The 18155-nt window shown below is 42.5% G+C and overlaps 3 protein-coding genes across 6 annotated transcripts in view; 2 read left to right on the top strand and 1 right to left on the bottom strand.

Annotated features, from left to right (window-relative positions):
* The window catches only part of rbm45 (RNA binding motif protein 45), a 64820-nt gene extending 56096 nt beyond the window's left edge, over window positions 1–8724 (bottom strand). For 2 of the 4 annotated variants that reach the window (XM_086092164.1, XM_086092165.1), the window contains exons 1-9: window positions 8400–8724; window positions 7716–7838; window positions 7487–7613; window positions 7069–7386; window positions 6851–6980; window positions 6645–6750; window positions 5670–5830; window positions 5509–5584; window positions 5289–5423 (exon numbers count right to left, since the gene is read on the bottom strand). In XM_086092164.1, coding sequence (XP_085948290.1) covers window positions 5307–5423; window positions 5509–5584; window positions 5670–5830; window positions 6645–6750; window positions 6851–6980; window positions 7069–7386; window positions 7487–7613; window positions 7716–7838; window positions 8400–8681 — 1440 coding nt within the window. In that variant the 5' untranslated portion in view covers window positions 8682–8724 and the 3' untranslated portion in view covers window positions 5289–5306. Of the gene's footprint in view, window positions 1–4522; window positions 5424–5508; window positions 5585–5669; window positions 5831–6644; window positions 6751–6850; window positions 6981–7068; window positions 7387–7486; window positions 7614–7715; window positions 7839–8399 lie in introns of those variants that run through there. The other 2 variants (XM_086092163.1, XM_086092162.1) reach the window with 2 other exon arrangements.
* zc3h15 (zinc finger CCCH-type containing 15) lies at window positions 309–4065 on the top strand. Its single transcript, XM_086092166.1, has 10 exons — window positions 309–540; window positions 1209–1310; window positions 1378–1480; window positions 1560–1712; window positions 1783–1874; window positions 1965–2147; window positions 2392–2472; window positions 2553–2750; window positions 3046–3181; window positions 3408–4065. Exons 1-10 carry the CDS (start codon window positions 466–468, stop codon window positions 3593–3595), a joined length of 1311 nt encoding a protein of 436 aa, XP_085948292.1. The 5' UTR covers window positions 309–465; the 3' UTR covers window positions 3596–4065.
* Window positions 8725–10553: 1829 nt separating the features above from the next.
* Window positions 10554–13668, top strand: cycsb (cytochrome c, somatic b). The gene is made up of 3 exons (XM_086093004.1): window positions 10554–10702; window positions 11889–12067; window positions 12941–13668. The coding sequence occupies exons 2-3, from the start codon at window positions 11899–11901 to the stop codon at window positions 13084–13086; spliced, it is 315 nt and encodes a 104-aa protein (XP_085949130.1). The 5' UTR covers window positions 10554–10702; window positions 11889–11898; the 3' UTR covers window positions 13087–13668.
* Window positions 13669–18155: the final 4487 nt, after the last annotated feature.

Below are 18155 nucleotides of genomic sequence, written 5' to 3'. Positions count from 1 at the left end.
TAGTTTTATTTTATTGTTTTAATTTTGCTGTAAATGTAAATATGTTTTATGTCTAGTAGACATTTTTAGCTTGTCATGGCTGCTCACGTTTTTCATGAAATTACGTTGCACTAAAAAATGTCCTTAAAATCTATTTTTTTACTTCAATAATTCTCTACAGTGATTTTTTTAAGTGGCTTTCTTAAAATAAAATAAAAAATCTTAGCGAGACCAAACTTTTGAACGGTAGTGGATAACACCGAAATGCGTATTCAAGTCGTCATTAACTACAGTACCCGTCATGCATAGTGTAATGACATCACCATACGTCGAAATCACGTGGGTGGGTGGAGCGTCACCGTAACGGCGCCGCGTTAGCGTCAAGTGGCTAATGTGAAGCTGAGAGTTAGCGGGCTGGAAAAATCGAATATTGCCACGTTTTTTAAAGGTTGGATTTCGCAACGACACGCCTGCAGCTGAGCCAACATGCCTCCGAAGAAGCCGGCTCCGGCCGCGGCGAATAAAAAGACTCAAGAGAAGAAGAAGGAAAAGATCATTGAGGTATTACAAAAAAAAAAAAAAGGAAATCACGAGCTAGCATGTCGGCCGGCGTGCGGCTAGCCGTCGTTCGTTGCTAACGGGCTAGCACGCGATCGAACCTCCACGAACATCTGAATGGACACGTTTCTTTAAACATGTTTATTTTTGTTATGTTGTGGGTTAAACCGCCCCGATAACTCAGTCCTATTACAACAGCGTTAAGCTATTTAACTGTCTGGTTGATCCCCGTGGAACGTTAGCTCGCCAACGTAACCACTACCTGCTGGCCATGACGTCATGGCTAGCAGTTGTACTGCCCCGTTTAAAGTACTTGACATGTGTCTAATATCAGCAAACAGCGTATTCAAATTGACAACTGTCCTACATTCGTTCGAGGGCTCGGTAGTGGCGTGTCCTCTTTTCTAATTGGTCACGTCGAACCAACTTGAGCCACGTACTCGAGTATTTTTCTGTCTGTGTTGGACTAATAACGTTGAAGCGTGGCTAGAAGTGCTTTTCCAAGTGGTAAATTGTAATTAAATGGGTATGGATGTCTTGTCGGAATGTTGTGGGGGGTTTTTTTTAACTAAAAGTATCCCAACATGATATCCAGAAAACGGATTTTACAGTTCATTGTTCTTTGACAATTGGATCTCCTGCCTGTCTTCACTTTACTGTTTGTGTTCCAGGACAAAACATTCGGCCTGAAGAACAAGAAAGGTGCCAAGCAACAGAAGTTCATCAAGAATGTCACACAGCAAGTCAAGTATGGACAACAAAACGCCCGGCAGGTCAGTGAGAAACAATCCCGACTGGCTTTTATGTACCCAAAACTCTTGACATCTGCTGTTTGTGCAGGCGGAGGCCGAAAAGTCCACCAAGAAGACGGACAAGAAGAAAGAGTTAGATGAGCTCAACGAGCTTTTTAAGCCAGTCGTCGCTGCCCAGAAAGTCAGCAAAGGTAACACAAGTGGAACTCAAGTTTCTCATTTTTAAAACTTTGAACATATTGTACTTGTTTTTTTCGTGCTCTCGTTCAGGTGTGGACCCAAAGTCGGTGCTGTGCGCCTTCTTCAAGCAGGGCCAGTGCACCAAAGGAGACAAGTGCAAGTTCAGCCACGACTTGTCCATGGAGAGGAAGGGCGAGAAGAAGAGCGTTTACGTGGACGAGCGGGACGAGGAGCTGGAGAAAGGTGAGTTGTTTGCAGAGGAGTCGGATGGGAAGGAGGACGGAGACTTACAAAAAGCTTCTGGGCCGCATAGACACCATGGACAACTGGGACGAGAAGAAGCTGGAGGAGGTGATCAATAAGAAGCACGGCGAGGCCGAGAAGAAGAAATCCAAAACGCAGATTGTACGATTTTTTTTTAGCTTGCTTTTGTTTTCGCGGCCATGGGAAATTTTTCATTAAGGATGCTGAGGAAGTTGTCATGCGGTGCGACAGGTGTGCAAGTTCTTCCTGGACGCCATCGAGAACAACAAGTACGGCTGGTTCTGGGCGTGTCCAGGAGGGGGCGGCGACTGCATGTACCGGCACGCTTTGCCGCCCGGCTTCGTGCTGAAGAAGGAGAAGAAGAAGGAGGAGAAGGACCAGGAGATCTCCATGGAGGAGCTGATCGAGAGCGAGGTGAGCAGCTGTGCACTCGCCACTTACTTAAAAATACAAAAACAAAAAAACCTCCAAATACTCTTCAGGAGGCGGCTCAGATCAAGTAACCGAGCTTGTTGATGACATCATTTTATCTGCCTCGGTGTAAAAAAAGCTTCAAGCTTGTCTGACCACGGAGATGGCAGCATTTTTTTTAAATACTTTTCGTGGCCGAGCCCGAGATAAGCCCGTCAAAGTTGTCGCGTTCCCGTCTCGTTTCCAGCGTGCGGCTCTCGGTCCCAGCGTGACCCGCATCACCCTGGAGACGTTCTTGGCGTGGAAGAAGAAGAAAAGGCAGGAGAAGGTAGCGACGCCCTCCGCTCACTCGCTGTGATTTTGGTTGATGTTGTTGAGACTAAGAAAGGTCGTCGTCATCCATCGCAGCTGGCCAAAGCCATGGAAGAGATGGAGAAGAAGAAGGCCGACTTCAAGGCCGGCAAGTCGCTGGTGGTGAGCGGCCGCGAGGTCTTCGAATTCCGACCCGAGCTGGTGGACGACGACGACGACGAAGCCGACGACACGCGATACGCCGACACGGGAGACGAGGATGACGACGACGACGACGATTACGAGCGGGAAAAGGTAATCGCGACGCTCGCGCCCGACACTAAGATACGAAATAAACAATTTGAAAGGTTTTCTTTAGACAAACTGATGAAAAGTTTTGGACACACTCGCTCATTCTACAAATGAAAAATGTCAAACCGAAGATGCATGTTGTCTACCATGCATGGATAATATAAAATCAATTTTATATAGATATTGATTAGATAACTTTGTCATTATTGTGACATTGATTAGCAAATGCAAAGAAGCAGTTAATTATGGGAACGCAAAGTAATATTATATATATTAATATTATTATGTCTGGTTTCAGGCCGACACCACGCAGGTCCAGGACATAGACCTGTCCCGCTTCGTTCCTCAAGAAGTGGACAACACGGGAATCACCGTGGCCGCCGTGGACCGCTTCACCTCCGCGAGGAGTCGTCAGAAGGAGGAGCAGGACTACGGTAAGAAAACCACATGAGCAAGCCACAGCGGTTCTGACAAAAGAGTTGGTTGGTGATTCCAAGATGGCGCCAAAGCAATGAGCGGGAAAATAAAAAAATAAAAATAAAAATGGTCAATAGCAATTGGGAACATTGTAAAACAGTGACATGTGTTTTATAAAAATAAAAAAATATATATTTATACAATGCAGTGCTGTTACAGGTTTGTTTGTTTTGTGGTCAACAGAACAGCTGAACGGAGCGTGCGGCGGCTCGGAGGCCAACGGGCTGTCGGGGGCCGACGGAGGCGGGGAAACCGGAGAAGGGGAAGACGAGGACGAAGACGAGGACGTCCCGGTGGACGAGAACTTGTTCACCGGGGAAGATTTGGAGGAGCTGGACGAGGAGCTCAACACGCTGGCACTGGACGACTGAGCAAGACGGCGAGACCACAACGACGACAAGGACCGACGGACGGACGGACGGACGGATGCATGGACACTTGGAAGTTTTGATTTTTTAAGTCGCAGAGACTCTGTAACGAAAGCCTGATCACATCGTCACATGACTGCCCAGCTCCGCCCCCCTCTTCCCCGCTACGAGTGGAATCGTCACAGCGACGAGACGTGATGGACGAAACGAACAGCAGTGATTCTGTTCTAAGAAATTCAGTCTGTTCTTGTACCAAAACGCCAAAGATCGTACACGTTATATTTAACCTCTTTTGATTCATCTTCATTTTGTTGGGTCGGAATGAATGAACGGTGCGTTAGCGAGGGTGGGTGGGGAGGGGCGGGGGGGGTTTCTCGGATTACAGCGGCCCCTCACAACCAGCAGGCGAGTGCTGTTATTGTAAATTATATTCAGATGTTATTGAGCAGGAATAAAAATACTGTGCATCCAAATGCTCGCTTCGTTGATGACTACAAATTACCATTTTTTTCCCCAAAGCAAGTTTAGTTTTCCACAGTATTAACTTTCATCACCTTCCAAATAATAGAAATACTTTTTTTTTTTTTATTCTTTACAGCTAAACTGAAATTAAGTGCTAATGTACCCTTATCGTAAATGCTACAAATTTCCCATTTTAAATGTTCAACAATTTAACCCTACCCTTGTAAAATTGATCATATTTTTTTCAGAAATATTTATTTCTTGGCTGATATTAAGAACTTAAGTTGTTGCAGGAAACACGAAAAAAAAAAGACAACGAGTGTAATCACTTTCGCATTGTTTTGCATATAACGAGAAAAGCAAATTATTTCATACATTGGACGTGTGACGCTCATATTGAAACGTGACGCCTCGGCTGAATATCTCAGCTAACATGCAAAACATCTTGAGACACAAGGATACGAGTGGTGCGTTGATCTGTTTTTATTTGGACTTGAAAAGATGTCGTAGTCGGAACACATTTGAAAATACAAAAAACTCCAATTTTTAAAAGAGCAGCAGACGTCCACGTGAGTAAAGTAAACACTAGCAGAAGCTTCAAGTTGAGTCTTAACTACTGAAGCCAACTGTATCGTGTAAAGAAGTCAAATTTTTGACTGCCGCTGTGGAGATCGCACAGCGGCTTGAAATAACACGACTGTGAAAAGTAAAAGAATAAAAACTGGACTGACCCACTAAAAGCTCACATTGAAGGTCACGGCAAGGTCACTGAGCAGAAGAGTAAGGTCAGACAGGTGTCAAAGGTCGTGTCAAGAGGTCTCCCGTGTCCATGTGGGTCGTCGGGTCTGTCAGGTCAGGGGTCGTTTTGTCATGACAACAGTCGCCTGGGGAACGAGAAGCTGCACAGTTACTCACGCACAAACGTCAATACATGCGAATTTAAAAGAAATCCAAAAATAAGTCAGTTTCTGTACAATTTAGTCAAGTTGATGTTTGTATGAAGCTAGGTGACAATAGTGCTTCCTGTTATCCTCCCAGATCATTTCTTCAAAGTGTGAGTAGTTCTATTTTGTTCATTTTATTCTGGAACGTGAATAGCCGAAGCTGCAGCCATTTTGTTTTAACAATTCCTATGCAAAACTCCGTGCTACTTGCTTGATGTTCCTTACATGTTTAACGAAGATGTTAAACATCGTAAAACAAAAAAAAAAAACGGCCACAGTGGCAAACTTACCCGCCAGGTGCCGACATCCTAATACGTGCGAAGTCTTTTGTGCGACTCTTCTCTGGGAGGATCGGCGAGCATCACCTTCATCTTCACGCCGTTGACCACGCGGCCGTGGAGCGTCGCCAAAGCGTCCTCGGCGCACTCGATACAAAAAAGGAAAACGCACTTAACATTTGGAATCGTTTTTTTTTTTTTCACTTTGTCCTGCATCAGTCTAGGTTGTCACCTGCTTGTCTGCGTACTTCATGTATCCGACCTTCCTGCCTGGAACCAAGTGGACCTCTATCAGGGAACCAAAACGGCTACAAAAAAAAAAAAAAACATTTCTTGCACTTGTCCGTCACGCATGTACATTGAAGTCAAAAGAGCCGCGTGGCGCGCATTTACCAGAAAACGTCCTCCAGCACGTCGACGGGCAGGGGGCCGGGGCTGAAAACCACAAACAAGCGCTCCTTGAGCTTGCTGTCGGGCGGCGCCAGCTTCTTGAGGGGCGGCAGATTGACGTCTGTCTGGATCCGGGATACGGACGGGGGCGGGCCGGCGAAACCCTACGCAGGGGGGCGGGGGGAGTATTGGTCATACTTGACACAAACAGGGTTATTATAGTTTGGAAATTTTTCTTTTTATTTTGTTTTCAATTTAGTTTGTTTTAATTCGTTTTCAGGGCAGTTCTGTTAGTTTTTATTAGTTTTAGTTTTTTTTTTTTTTTGCTTAGTTTTGGTTTAGTTTTAGTTAGTTTCAGTATTTAAGTTTTGTAAAAAAAAAAAAAAATCTGGTTTATTACTTGTGTGCAATATTTACTGAACATCATGGCAAAATGAAAAAAATAACACATTTCTTATTACCTCGCATTGTGTTTTGTCTGAATCAAATGAGAACGCAGGCAAATCGAGCGATTGGAGCCAAAAGTCAAGCACGTGAAATTGTCGCGTAGGAAGCGACGTCATCTGAAAGTGCTTTTCTATTGGCTGCTGCTAGATGACGTCACTTCTGTCCAGTTAATATAAAAATATATATATATATACTTAAAATCACATTAAAAATCAACCCCAATTGCTCATGTATTAAATTAATTACCAAAGACTAAAACGAAGGACATTTTTGCTGTAATTAGTTCATTTTAGTTTTGTAAATGTAAAATGTAGTTTCAGTTAGTTTCGTTTATAAAAAAAAATAAAAAATAAAAAAATAAAAAATAAAAAAAAAGAAGAAGTATTTTCATTATTATTTCGTTATCGAAAATGTTTTTTTCTTTCTTTTAGTTGTAGTTATTTCGTTAGTTTTCGCGAACTAAAATAACCTTGGACACGAGTGGCTTCATTTTCGCAGGCGGACAAACGCAAGGAAGACGACTTGACGTACCAAATGAGAAGCGGAAGGTTTGATGGATTGGCTGTTGGAAGGTCCGTTCCACACTGATGACATCATCTGCGTGGCCACAAACTGCATGGCCATCCTACCTACTGAACTACACACACACACACACACACACATTAAAGATACAGTAGAGTATAGGAGAGGTAGGAAAGTTGCTCGAGTCAAAGTTTCTCTCTTTTTCGCGCGTGTACCTGCTGCGATCTTCCCCGTCGTCCATAAAATTGACCACCAGTCTGTTCCCTGGCGGATACTCGAACCCATTCAGTTTGTCTTTAGCGTAAAGTGCTGATCCCAGGTTGCTGTAACGGATCATGGCGTGACCTGCAACCGCACCAAAATAAAACCAATGTGTTAATCCGGCATTGAAAGACACCCAAGTTGAATCCCGATTCACGTCTCAGTCACCCGCCTTTGCTCATCCCGTAAGCGTCCCGCTGCAGCTCGCAGTATTCCATCCCGGGAATGATGTCAAACAGCGCAAAGATCTGCTCCTGGGTCAGCGCGGCGCGGGTCGACACCATCAGGCAGCGGGTCATGTCTGCGCCGCCGCTACCGCTGCGGTAGTCCATCATGGGGTAGCTGACGGGCTCCGCCGGTGCAGCCATGTTGAAGGGGTACATGTTCATGGAGTCGCCGCCGCCGGAGTAGTCGCTCCTGGCCGCCATGCTGTTGTAGTCTTCGGAGGACTGGGCTTTGCTGCGAGGTTCCGCCAGGATGGCCCTGTAAGCTGACACACGCGTCAATACAAAATACGCGCCTTGGCTCAATGACGGTTGGGAAGACCCGACCTGAAGCGCGTAGCCGGCGGTGCCACCTTGCAGTCTTACCTTTGTCGCAGTTCTCGATGGCCATGGCCGCTTGCGAGGGTTTGTAGTACCTCACGTAGCCCAAACCTTTACTTTCCCCCGTCACCTTATTCTTGATGATGACGCAATATTCAATGTCGCCGTATTCCTGAAGGGACACAAGAGACAACCAAAGTCTTTATTGGAACAACATTATTGTAAACAAACACCGCATTTCAAATTTAAGCACAACAAAAGTAGCTACGTGCACCTTAAAAGTGTCCTTCAGGTCTTCCTCGGAGAAGGTTTTTGGGATCATGACGAAGATCCTGGTCAGCTCCTCGTCCTCCACGTCTCTGTGGCTGGAGGACGAGCGCGACTGGGCGATGAACACCTACGACAAGACAAGACAAGACAAGACGTCAGAATTTACCGTGCAATGATGACTTCCAATCCAATAGGCTGACAGTCAGTTGTGGTCACATGACTGAATAATTTAAGTGAATTTATTTAAGAGGAAAAGTCGATTCTAGTCAGCAAAGTTAGCAGGGAGGCAGATGGCTTTAACACATAATCTAAACATTATTCAGAGAAAGTTGGGATGTTATTTTAATGTCTTATTTGGAATACAAACAATTTCAACTTGTTTGATGCGACTAATAATAAAAATTAAAAAAAAAGATAAAGCGTGTGACAAAATTCAAGTCTACAGTAGTGTGCACTTTCAAATGTTTTCATTCTCCTACATTTATTTGTTTCCATTTACTCGTTAATATTTGTAAACAATTTAATAAATGCACATTTGCGCCCCTCGAACGAAAATGTACAACAGCTACAGGACTGCTAGCATGCTAGTATAGGCGCCAACTGTGTGGGCTGTTTGTTGCATAGCATCTTCAGCTACCAGAGTGAAAACAGCAAGTTAGGTTACATTCATGTTCGTGTTGGTTCCGACCTTGATGGGTTTGTTTCCGTCCTGCAGGATTTGTCCGTGCATTTCCTCCATGGCCAGGCAGGCCTGAGACGATTTGGCGAACTTAACGTAGCAAATGCCTTTGGACTCCTTCGTCTGCTTGTCTTTGACGACCCACACGCCCTGGACGTCGCCGAAGACCGAGAAACGCTCCCGGAGCTCATCTTCGGTGACGGAGCGACTGGCCACCAGGAACAGGCGACTGTTGGGAGGGTCGTCCAGGTTCTCCGGCGCTTGACGCGCGCTCGAGTGGGACTCGTCCATCTTGGATTCTCGGGCTGGGGGCTTCTTTTCTTCTTCTTGTTTCTTGCACTGTAAAGGCTACATGGCGTTTTACTGCCCCCCCTCGGGTATTATGCTAACTACATCATGATTAACTACAATTACGAAGAAAAAAAAGAAACGTCCGTATTTATATCATCGGATGCAGCCCAGAACCATGATGTAAAAACTGAAACGCTACATTTATACTCAGCTGGTGGTTCTCATTCTTCAAGCCAAAGAAATACTTTAGATAAGATAAAGCTCCTAATGCTAAATTGCACAAATAAAAAAATATCTTAAAAATAAATAACGAAAAAAATAGTTTTGCCACTATGTCTGCGTTACTGTTCAAACCACAGTGGCCTCTGGCTACTTATCTTGACACATTCTCACCTATATCCATAGCTGCACAAAGAAGAAATTCTCTTTTCTCCACAGTGACCTCAACACTTATCTTTCACTCATTTCTTGATCTTTTGTCTGAGTTTGACTCTTCCCATCGAAATGTTTGCTACTTCTTCTCCTTCCAGGCTCTTCTTGGAACCTAACAAAACTGACAACACCGCCTTAATTCTCAATCCTAACCAACAAACACAATTTCATTTATTTTATCGATCTGCACTCAAAGCCAACAATGCAGCAGCCGAGTCAGTACATTGTAGAACCTTGCTTGGTCCTAGTTTCTCCAGCCACCACAATGCCCAGAGAATTGTAAGTAACTCTGTTACTTACATTGTCTTGCCACTGTCCTCGGTGAGCATTTCTGGTGCCCCCGAGCCCAACAGGAAGTCCTCTATATATATATTTTTAACAATGTGAATATTATTATAATTGTTGTTGTTGTAGCAAGCTCTCATACCACGTCAAGATATTGTACAACATACACGTTGAAGTAGTGTGAACTCCAGGTATTGAACTATAAGCGACCTCAAGAGTCGTACACTCTAATTTTAGTCATTTGTGACCCAACATACAGAAACCGATGACCTCTTCTACACCACCACTGACCCAAGAGCACATGATTCTAATCTGGATCATCTGACATAATGGACATCATCTTGAATGAACCAGTGACGATGTTGTCTCATGTGCATATGATATAAGGCTAATCATGTGTATTATATACAGTATATATTTTTTTCTTTTTATCGCTCATAAGGTTTTGTAGACCATCATAAGGTACAGTTGAGTATTGTAGTATGTATGAAAGATGTTGGGGGGTTTTCATTGTAATATCTGCTGGCTAATGTGTTCAACCTCAAAACAATAATTTAGGAAAGGTGGTCTAAATCAGTGAGGATTTGAACTTCCATAAAGATTAACCTTTACAAATAGTTACATTGGCAGGGTCTCCACAAAATCACTTCTGAGCGTAAAAACAAAATAAATGATCCATTGATCAAGAGACAGTCTTGATGTATTTCGAGCCACTAATGGTAACCAAATAAAGAAATATTAAAATGTTATTAATTTTATTTTAACCCATCAACAGATTTGTCAATCCATTTGCTTATGTTATCCATTTATTACATAGTAAATATAACTCATGAACATCCCGTATTCGTTTACTACATCATTTGTTAAAAAAATAAGTTATTTTTAACATTACCCGTTGATGCAACATGTATTACGATTACAGTACATTACATAGTAGGAGGTGACGTCACATCCTTGTTGGGTACCGTCCCAAAACCTTTCCAACTCCTTTATACACTTCCTTCGCTTCCTCAAGGCTACAAACACGTTCTACTTAGGACTTCACTTCTTGATTTAACCAATAACTGACGGTTGCTACGCGCCGCTTGTCAAATACGCGAGACCACAAAGTAGTTATAAAAATTGAAACGAGACGTGGCCCGAAGGAGTTACGAGACGTAATCACTATCACATGACTGACGACGTCATAAGCCGGCACCCGTAAGTGGGGTGACCTTCTGTGCGACCGCCACAACGCGTTCGTGTCTCAAGGCAGAGAGGAGCCACAAACGAGCCAGTTTCATTTAAAGCAATTTAAACTACAGGTAAGAACAACACATCACACTTGAATTTATTGCGCTAAGCTGCGTGTAATTATGTTGATTTTGTGGAAAACCATGGTGAATGAAGACAAAATTGCCACGCTGTGAAGAAAAGGCAAATTTCGATAAGCTTTCTTCCATAGTTTCGAGTGGATGATGCTCATTTTATACTCCAGTAAGCAGACTTAAAGAGTTTTATTACGGCGGATATTCATTCGCAAGTGCGGCGAATGGCGATGGAGCACTCGTCGTTAGTTGGTCGCCGAACACCTTCAAGCATCCTTGAGAGCCGGTTGCGGGTGACACGAGCCAACCGCTAACCTGTCTTTCTAGAATACTGCACACTTTGGAGGAAAACGAAAAACACAGGAACACATGTAAATAAAATGTAAAGTCTTTGATGGAAACTATTTGAATTCGCCGGCCCGCCATGTTAACGGTTATCCTTGAGCTAACCACCAGGCGTGGTAGCCAGCCGGCTTTTTTTTTTTAATGCTCAATTCCCCCCGCAGAATTAAATGTCACCACCGGTAGTCGTTCGCAGATTAAAAATTACGCCAAAATCATTAATTGCGCCCCGTTTAGTGCATTAAAGCTGCTCACCTATTAGCCATTAATACATGGGGATGCTAATGCTAAGTAGCATAGGTGCTAACGCCGGTTCATTAGAAGGAAGCTAAAAGGCTCATGCTAAGCTAACGCATTTGAACGATGTATTCCGTGGGTGTTTGACACTTTGGCCTCGAGCGACCTCGAGCGGCATGTCGTGACGTGCTCGGGTGGTGACGTCACACGAGGGCTGTATGTAATCGGAGCATGATGGTGGTGGTTACCTTCGACGTCCTTCACTTCACGGGACGAAGGAGGAAGGACAGTAGGCCGTTGCTTTTACATCAGACCCACTCATTGTTCTGCTTTCGAATATTGGCATCCTTTTTGGGCAGTACTAACCCCACTTGTAAGTATTTGGGCTTTGGAACTGCTTGAGTGACATTAGTGGACAAATGTTAAAACACTACACAAAAGTCTTGATACTGAAACCATTTCTAAACCTCTTGACACTCAGCGTCCTTATTCCTCCCACAACCCCATCAACAGGTCGCAAGGTCAATTTTCCATGCATTGTTACTGCAGTATAACCTAATATAGAGCAGAATGTGTTCATTTTCCCGCGTCCGTCTCTTTGCAGGCAGCTGACGATGGGCGACGTGGCGAAGGGCAAGAAGGCGTTTGTGCAGAAGTGCGCGCAGTGCCACACCATCGAGGAGGGGGGCAAGCACAAGGTGGGGCCCAACCTGTGGGGTCTGTTCGGCCGCAAGACGGGCCAGGCGGACGGATACTCGTACACGGACGCCAACAAGAGCAAAGGTCGGTCCGAGGGCAGTTAAGGGGGGGGGGGGGGGAAACATGACTTTGAATTTGCAACTCCAACGACGTCCTGTGTGTTGACAATAACATTTAAAATGTCAAAGATCTGCGTTTGTGTGCCGCTCGAATACTTTTGACAGGAGGACCACCCGCAAGAATGCATGCTTGCTTACAACTGTTACTTGCCGTTTTCCTGGCATTTTATACCGTTTTTGTAGAAATTGGGCACACATTTGGGCTACATTGCCGCTGTAGGAATGCAACTTTGTCAGTCCTAATTTAGTGGGCTTCACCTAATGTCTTTTTAGTTTTTTGGACAGGTGACCTCCATATGGGTTGAAAAGTTAACCGACACATGTACAACCAATTAAAACACCCGGTTGTAACTTTTTTTTAATGATAGGCAGAAGTTGAGCTAAGTTTAGCCTCGGTTGTTATTGGAACTTAGCTGGTGCGTTTTTTTTCTTTCTTTCTATGAAGCAAATGATGTACATTTATTCTAAGCATAATGTTATAAGATGAGTTAACAGATGATAGTTTTGTGATATATTTACAGTTAAAAAATTAAATATAGACGATTACTCACTTGAGGCAGAAATGAATCATACTTTTCGTGTTATTCCATAAAAATACTTTGTGTGCGTGTTTTAATGACAAAAGTCTACTGTGAACTAACTTAAAAAATGTCAAATTTCAAATCCATAAAATGATGTAGCTTACCTTCTGGTAACATTCCATGTGACATCACTTAACACCGAGTTGATGCTACAAGACAGAAAAAAGCAAAAATAGCTCATCGTTTGCTGGTCCTGTCACACAAGGACACTTTAGAATGTCATTGTTTGAAAGTTTGATGCTTTTGTGTGTTGTCAGGAATCGTGTGGGGCGAGGACACCTTGATGGTGTACCTGGAGAACCCCAAGAAGTACATCCCGGGCACCAAGATGATCTTCGCCGGCATCAAGAAGAAGGGCGAGCGCCAGGACCTGATCGCTTACCTCAAATCGGCCACATCATGAAGGCCGCGTGCACCTGCGCTAATTTAACATTTTACTTTTTGGTTTTATTTTGTGCTCTTGATTCACACGCTTCGAAGAAAAAGAAAAAAGAAAAAAGAAGAAGAAGTCACGTTGAGTCATTTGTACAGATGCTGATGAGATGGAGAGACGTGTGTGTGACTTCTTGTTGGCTCTCGTGCATGTGGCCAACGCTAATATTCATTTGAAATCATCTTTGGTCATCAACATCATCGCTGTAGAGTCAATGCAGTTGTTTTTCTCTTCCTGGTTTGTTAGATTTAAAAAAAAAAAAAGAATGTGTCCAGTTATTGTCTAAAAGCAGCCCCTCTTCTCCGCTAAGGTCCCAAATCTTTCAATGTGAGGTGCTGAAAACACAAAAAAAAAAACACACACGCAGAAGAAAGGAGGATGCTTTGTTATTTACCTGGTTTCACAGGCCCGAAAGAGTCTTTTAACTTATTTTACTGCCACGTTTGTGACCGTCTGTCTGTCAAATGTTCATGAAGGACTGCAACGAAATACTGTACGTACATGCAAGTCGACATGGCTGAAGGATTATTAAACAAAAACGTCCAATGGAAACTTGCCTCGTGTCTATTTTCTAGTAAGGCTAAACTTTGAATTTGACATTTTTGTCGGGAGTTTTTTTTTTTTCCATCCCTGCTGACATGCGCAGTTTACACTAGCACATGGCTGTGAAGAGGGGGAGGAGCTAGTTGGAAAAAGTACAGTCACTTTGTTGTTATATTTAGCAACTTTTTTGAGGTGTATTAAAAACGGGCGGAAAAAATCACTAATTTGGTTGTCAGTTGTCACGTGTGCGCACATAGCAGGTTAAAGTTCAGCTGTTATCGAATCACTCGGTTGCTGGTCCGCAGCACTTCACATGAACCCAAGCCGCTCAGCTGCTGCTGCTGCTGCTGACCTTAAATAACTCTTTACTACTTCTTTGCTAATGCTATTCAATCTACACTCTACAAACAACCTGTCGGATGTTAGTTCTTCTTCACTAATCTTGTCCGTTGCTTTCAACTTCTCAGAGTGGGTCAAAGGTTAGCCCACACCTTCCTCAACTGAGTATTTACAGTATTAAAAATCCTGGAATATTTGTTGCATTCTTTTTAAGTTGTTGACACGGCATATCATATAATTAAATTAAATCTATTGCAAATTTAAAGTTGGAATCTTGAAATGGGAACAGAGTATTTTTGATCAGATATGAAAATGTAAATGTACAAGATTATATCCCATATATCTCAATTTAAAAAAAGTAATACTTGAAATACATCAAACAATTGAATTACAGTTATTTACAACAGATTAGGCAGACGCTTAGAATTTATGTCCACCTATTTATTGATCTACTAGTAAGCAGTTGTTCAGATGTTTATGGAATGAGCTGAGGCTTAGGAATGACGCAAGGACACTACAAAGTGTCACATTCCATAAATAGGAACCCGAACCTCACAAAACCCGGCCTGTCCATTTCCCAGGCCAGTTCAAGTTCTGATTTATGGACCACGTCGTGCTGCAGTTACACCTTTGTCCACAAGAGGGAGATGTTGTGCAGCTAGATAATCACCATTATCAGACTTTTTATTTACGTGTACACTCCTGTAAATAGCTTAACACAAATATTTACTGTTATTCAAATTGACTGTTAGTGGTAGATTCCGTTCCAAAAGAACTGGGGATTATCATCACATTAGTGGCGTAAATATATCTTACAAATAATTAAAACCCCCGCACCCCTCATCGATTACTGATCCTGAAGTACATTTCCAACATGACTCCGTCAAACCTCAGCCTAAACAGAAAGTCAAGAAAATAGAGTCCATAATAATGAATAATAAGCCAAATAAAAGTTGAAAAATTGTACTTCTCGTACATATATAGTGGATATAACAAGTCTACACAAATTCAAGCTTTTTGTGAAACTCAGATGAATAATTTCCAACTTTTCCCAACATTTGCTGTGTCTCTAACATGTATAGCTGGATTGAAAAAAATGAAAGTACTTTTATTTGAAGAGATGAAGTAACTTAGTACTAAAGCAAATGTCAAGAAAAGCCTACTAGAACATCTGAACTTCATTTAAGGTTAATCGGAGGCTCTGGAAATGGTGGCAGGACGGCAGGTGTATGCTGACTTACATTTCACATGATTTTGAAATGTGCTTGGTTTATTTAGAACATAGCCCCATCCCTGATTAGGAGGGGGTGCACACTTGTGCAACCACATGATCTAAGTTGCTTCTTTTTATTTCCCTCTCTAAAATGTTTACATTATTTCATGAATTAAAGGTCACAAAAATGGTGAAAAAGGTTTTGCAATTATCGTTGTTTCATTGTTTGATATCACAAACAAAACCTGACATTTGAACAGGGGTGTGTAGACTTTTCAAAAGTCAACAACAACAAAATCATTTTTCACGCAGAAGGTTCGAATGTGTGCTTCTCAGTGGTTGACTGGTGGTGAGAAAAGAACAAATGCGCTTGTTGCCTTTTCACCTCTTTGGTGGCACAAATGAGACTGTCGTCATGGCGACCAGCCTCAACATGCAAACATTCTAATTGCAGACGAGTCCTTTCTCTACTTCTGACATCTGCTCCACTTTTGACTTCAGGAGACGAGTCGCATTATTGGGTGTTCCCGTTTGAATGCTTGTCTTGTTTATCGAGTTTGACTAAATCTGTTTTGTAAAATTGTTAATTGTATTTTTTTTTTTATTCTAATAAAATATTCAGTCATTCTGACAGGATCGGACATTTTTTTTCATTTTATTTTTCATTTCTTTGAAAATTAATTGACAATAGTTAGACCAATCAATTATTATTATTTTAATTAAATAAATATAATTGGAAGTACTTTAATTAATAAAGAAAATATTTAAAATTTTCATTTTAAAATGTAAATAAAATATTTGGACAGATTTGTTTCCCTCCATATGATTAATCATTCCCTTAATGTAAAAACTTTGACTTCATGCATTCTTTTTTTAAATAATAAAATCAGCTGTTCTTATTTAAACTGAGTATAGAAATCATTCAGATTTCTTGTGGAAAATGTTATTACTATGCTAAACGAGAATGTAATCTCAGCTACTCACCAAATGAATATGAAGGTCACATGTCAGATTGGACTATATTGAAAAAAAAAAAACGTTCAATTGTCAGTGCAAGCTGTGTCAAAAAGAGTTCAGGAGCGTTCTGGTGCTGATTAAAACAAAAATGTTGCAAAGACGCGTGACGCCAATTAACAGGCAGGAGGCGCATTCCTCGTAAAGATGATTGAGAGCCACACACACACACACACACACACACACACACACACACACACACACACACACACACACACACACACACACACACACACACACATACACACACACACACACACACACACACACACACACACACACACACACACACACACACACACATACATTATACACACAAACACGTGATTAAGTGCTTGTCGTCCCCGTGGATGAAAGCGTGTCAAATTTGTCACTGGGTTAATGTTGGCGCCGCAACTCCACATTGTTACAATTGTGGCACCTTTCAGAAGCAAACCCTCGCGACAGCCCAAACTCAGGGGACACTTCATTAGGTACACCCCCCATACAACAGCTCTGCATGACAAAAAGTCTGACATTACAAATAGAATATGCTCACTTTTGATTCACATTTTCAGAGGAATATTCTATGTTCATATCAACAACAATTATTATTATTATTATTGGAATTAATGGGGGGGGGGGGGGTAATTGGCCCCAGACACCAGTTTCAACATTTAACAGCAAATTTGGTGAGTGTCTATCAGAAGAAGAGAGAAAAAAAAGACTTCTAATGATCCATTCCTGAAACTAAACTAAGTCGGCCATTTTGGGAGAATTCCAAGGCTGGTACAAGCAGCTGGGCAACATGCATTATTGACTTTTCTTCACGTCTTTCTTCCAGCAAGGCAGCGCTGATGTTGCAAAATGTGTGACTTGCAGCTCATATGACAATATTTGGCTTGAAGGCCCCCCAGCCATCTTAGAAACATGGGAAAGTTGCACTCGTCTGACATTTTAATTGCTTTGTTAAGTTGCTGCCTATTGACCGATTCACGCCGCACCCCAATTGGCCCGTATTGATCACTGCAGCTCTCATCGCCACGGTAACCTCAGCCAAAGCGGCCATGATGATGAGGGATGGGAGAAGGAGGAGGCGGCAGCTCAAAATAGAGCAGCCAATCAGAGGCCGACTCGATTTGCTGAGTCACACTCGGGTTCCTGTCTGGGGGACAACTTCCTTCTCCTCCGTCCTCATATGTGCATCCTTGGTGGCCATTTTAGTAGTTCTTGCCTTTTCTTAAGCTATATGCAGATTTATTATCATTTGTACTTGAGATGTTTGAGGCCAATATGAGTACTCACTGACATTCCTAGTGCTTTTGATATTCAATATTTCATTTTACACATTGACAAAATGTGAAGAAAGATTTCTGTTGGATGCAGGTGATGATACATGGATGTGCCTAACTGCTGCAGGATAGCGCCAACTACTGGTGAGGAAGACTTTCTCGATTGGCTTGTATCAGCAGTCGCTATAAGTACCCGATAGGTTGATACTACGACCTGGTACTGATAGTCACCCATACCTAATTTCTATAGATGCAAGAATGACCTGGTGGCCATTTTTGTAGTTTTCTACACTCGTGTCTACGATGTACGTCCAAAAGTTGATTTGAATGCTTCACGTGTTCCATCTTTTGGATCTTACTTAATTATTTTTGCACCACATCATTTGATGCAATACAAGATCACGTTCACTTTTGATTGACGTCCTCATCGATCAATATGATTACCAGCGACACTCTCGATGATGTTGAAAAGTTGGAAAAGCCCTCTCGGCGTGATGCATTGCAGTTCTGTGCGCTGTCATCTCAAGATTTGTGACTAGTTTATGATTTTTTTTCTTAAAAAAAAAGAAAGAAGAAGCAGTCAAGCGAGGATCATGCAGTTAAATTTCAGCCAATAGAAGGCCTCCTTTGCCCTGAGGGGGCGTGGTCGCATCCTCTGC

The sequence above is a fragment of the Leptonotus elevatus genome, chromosome 13 (assembly GCF_054856555.1).
Source record: "Leptonotus elevatus isolate MCC_2025b chromosome 13, RoL_Lele_1.0, whole genome shotgun sequence".
NCBI classification, from domain to species: domain Eukaryota; kingdom Metazoa; phylum Chordata; class Actinopteri; order Syngnathiformes; family Syngnathidae; genus Leptonotus; species Leptonotus elevatus.
The sequence above is the reverse complement of the archived record's forward strand: the minus strand, read 5'-3'. Positions and strand labels throughout refer to the sequence as shown.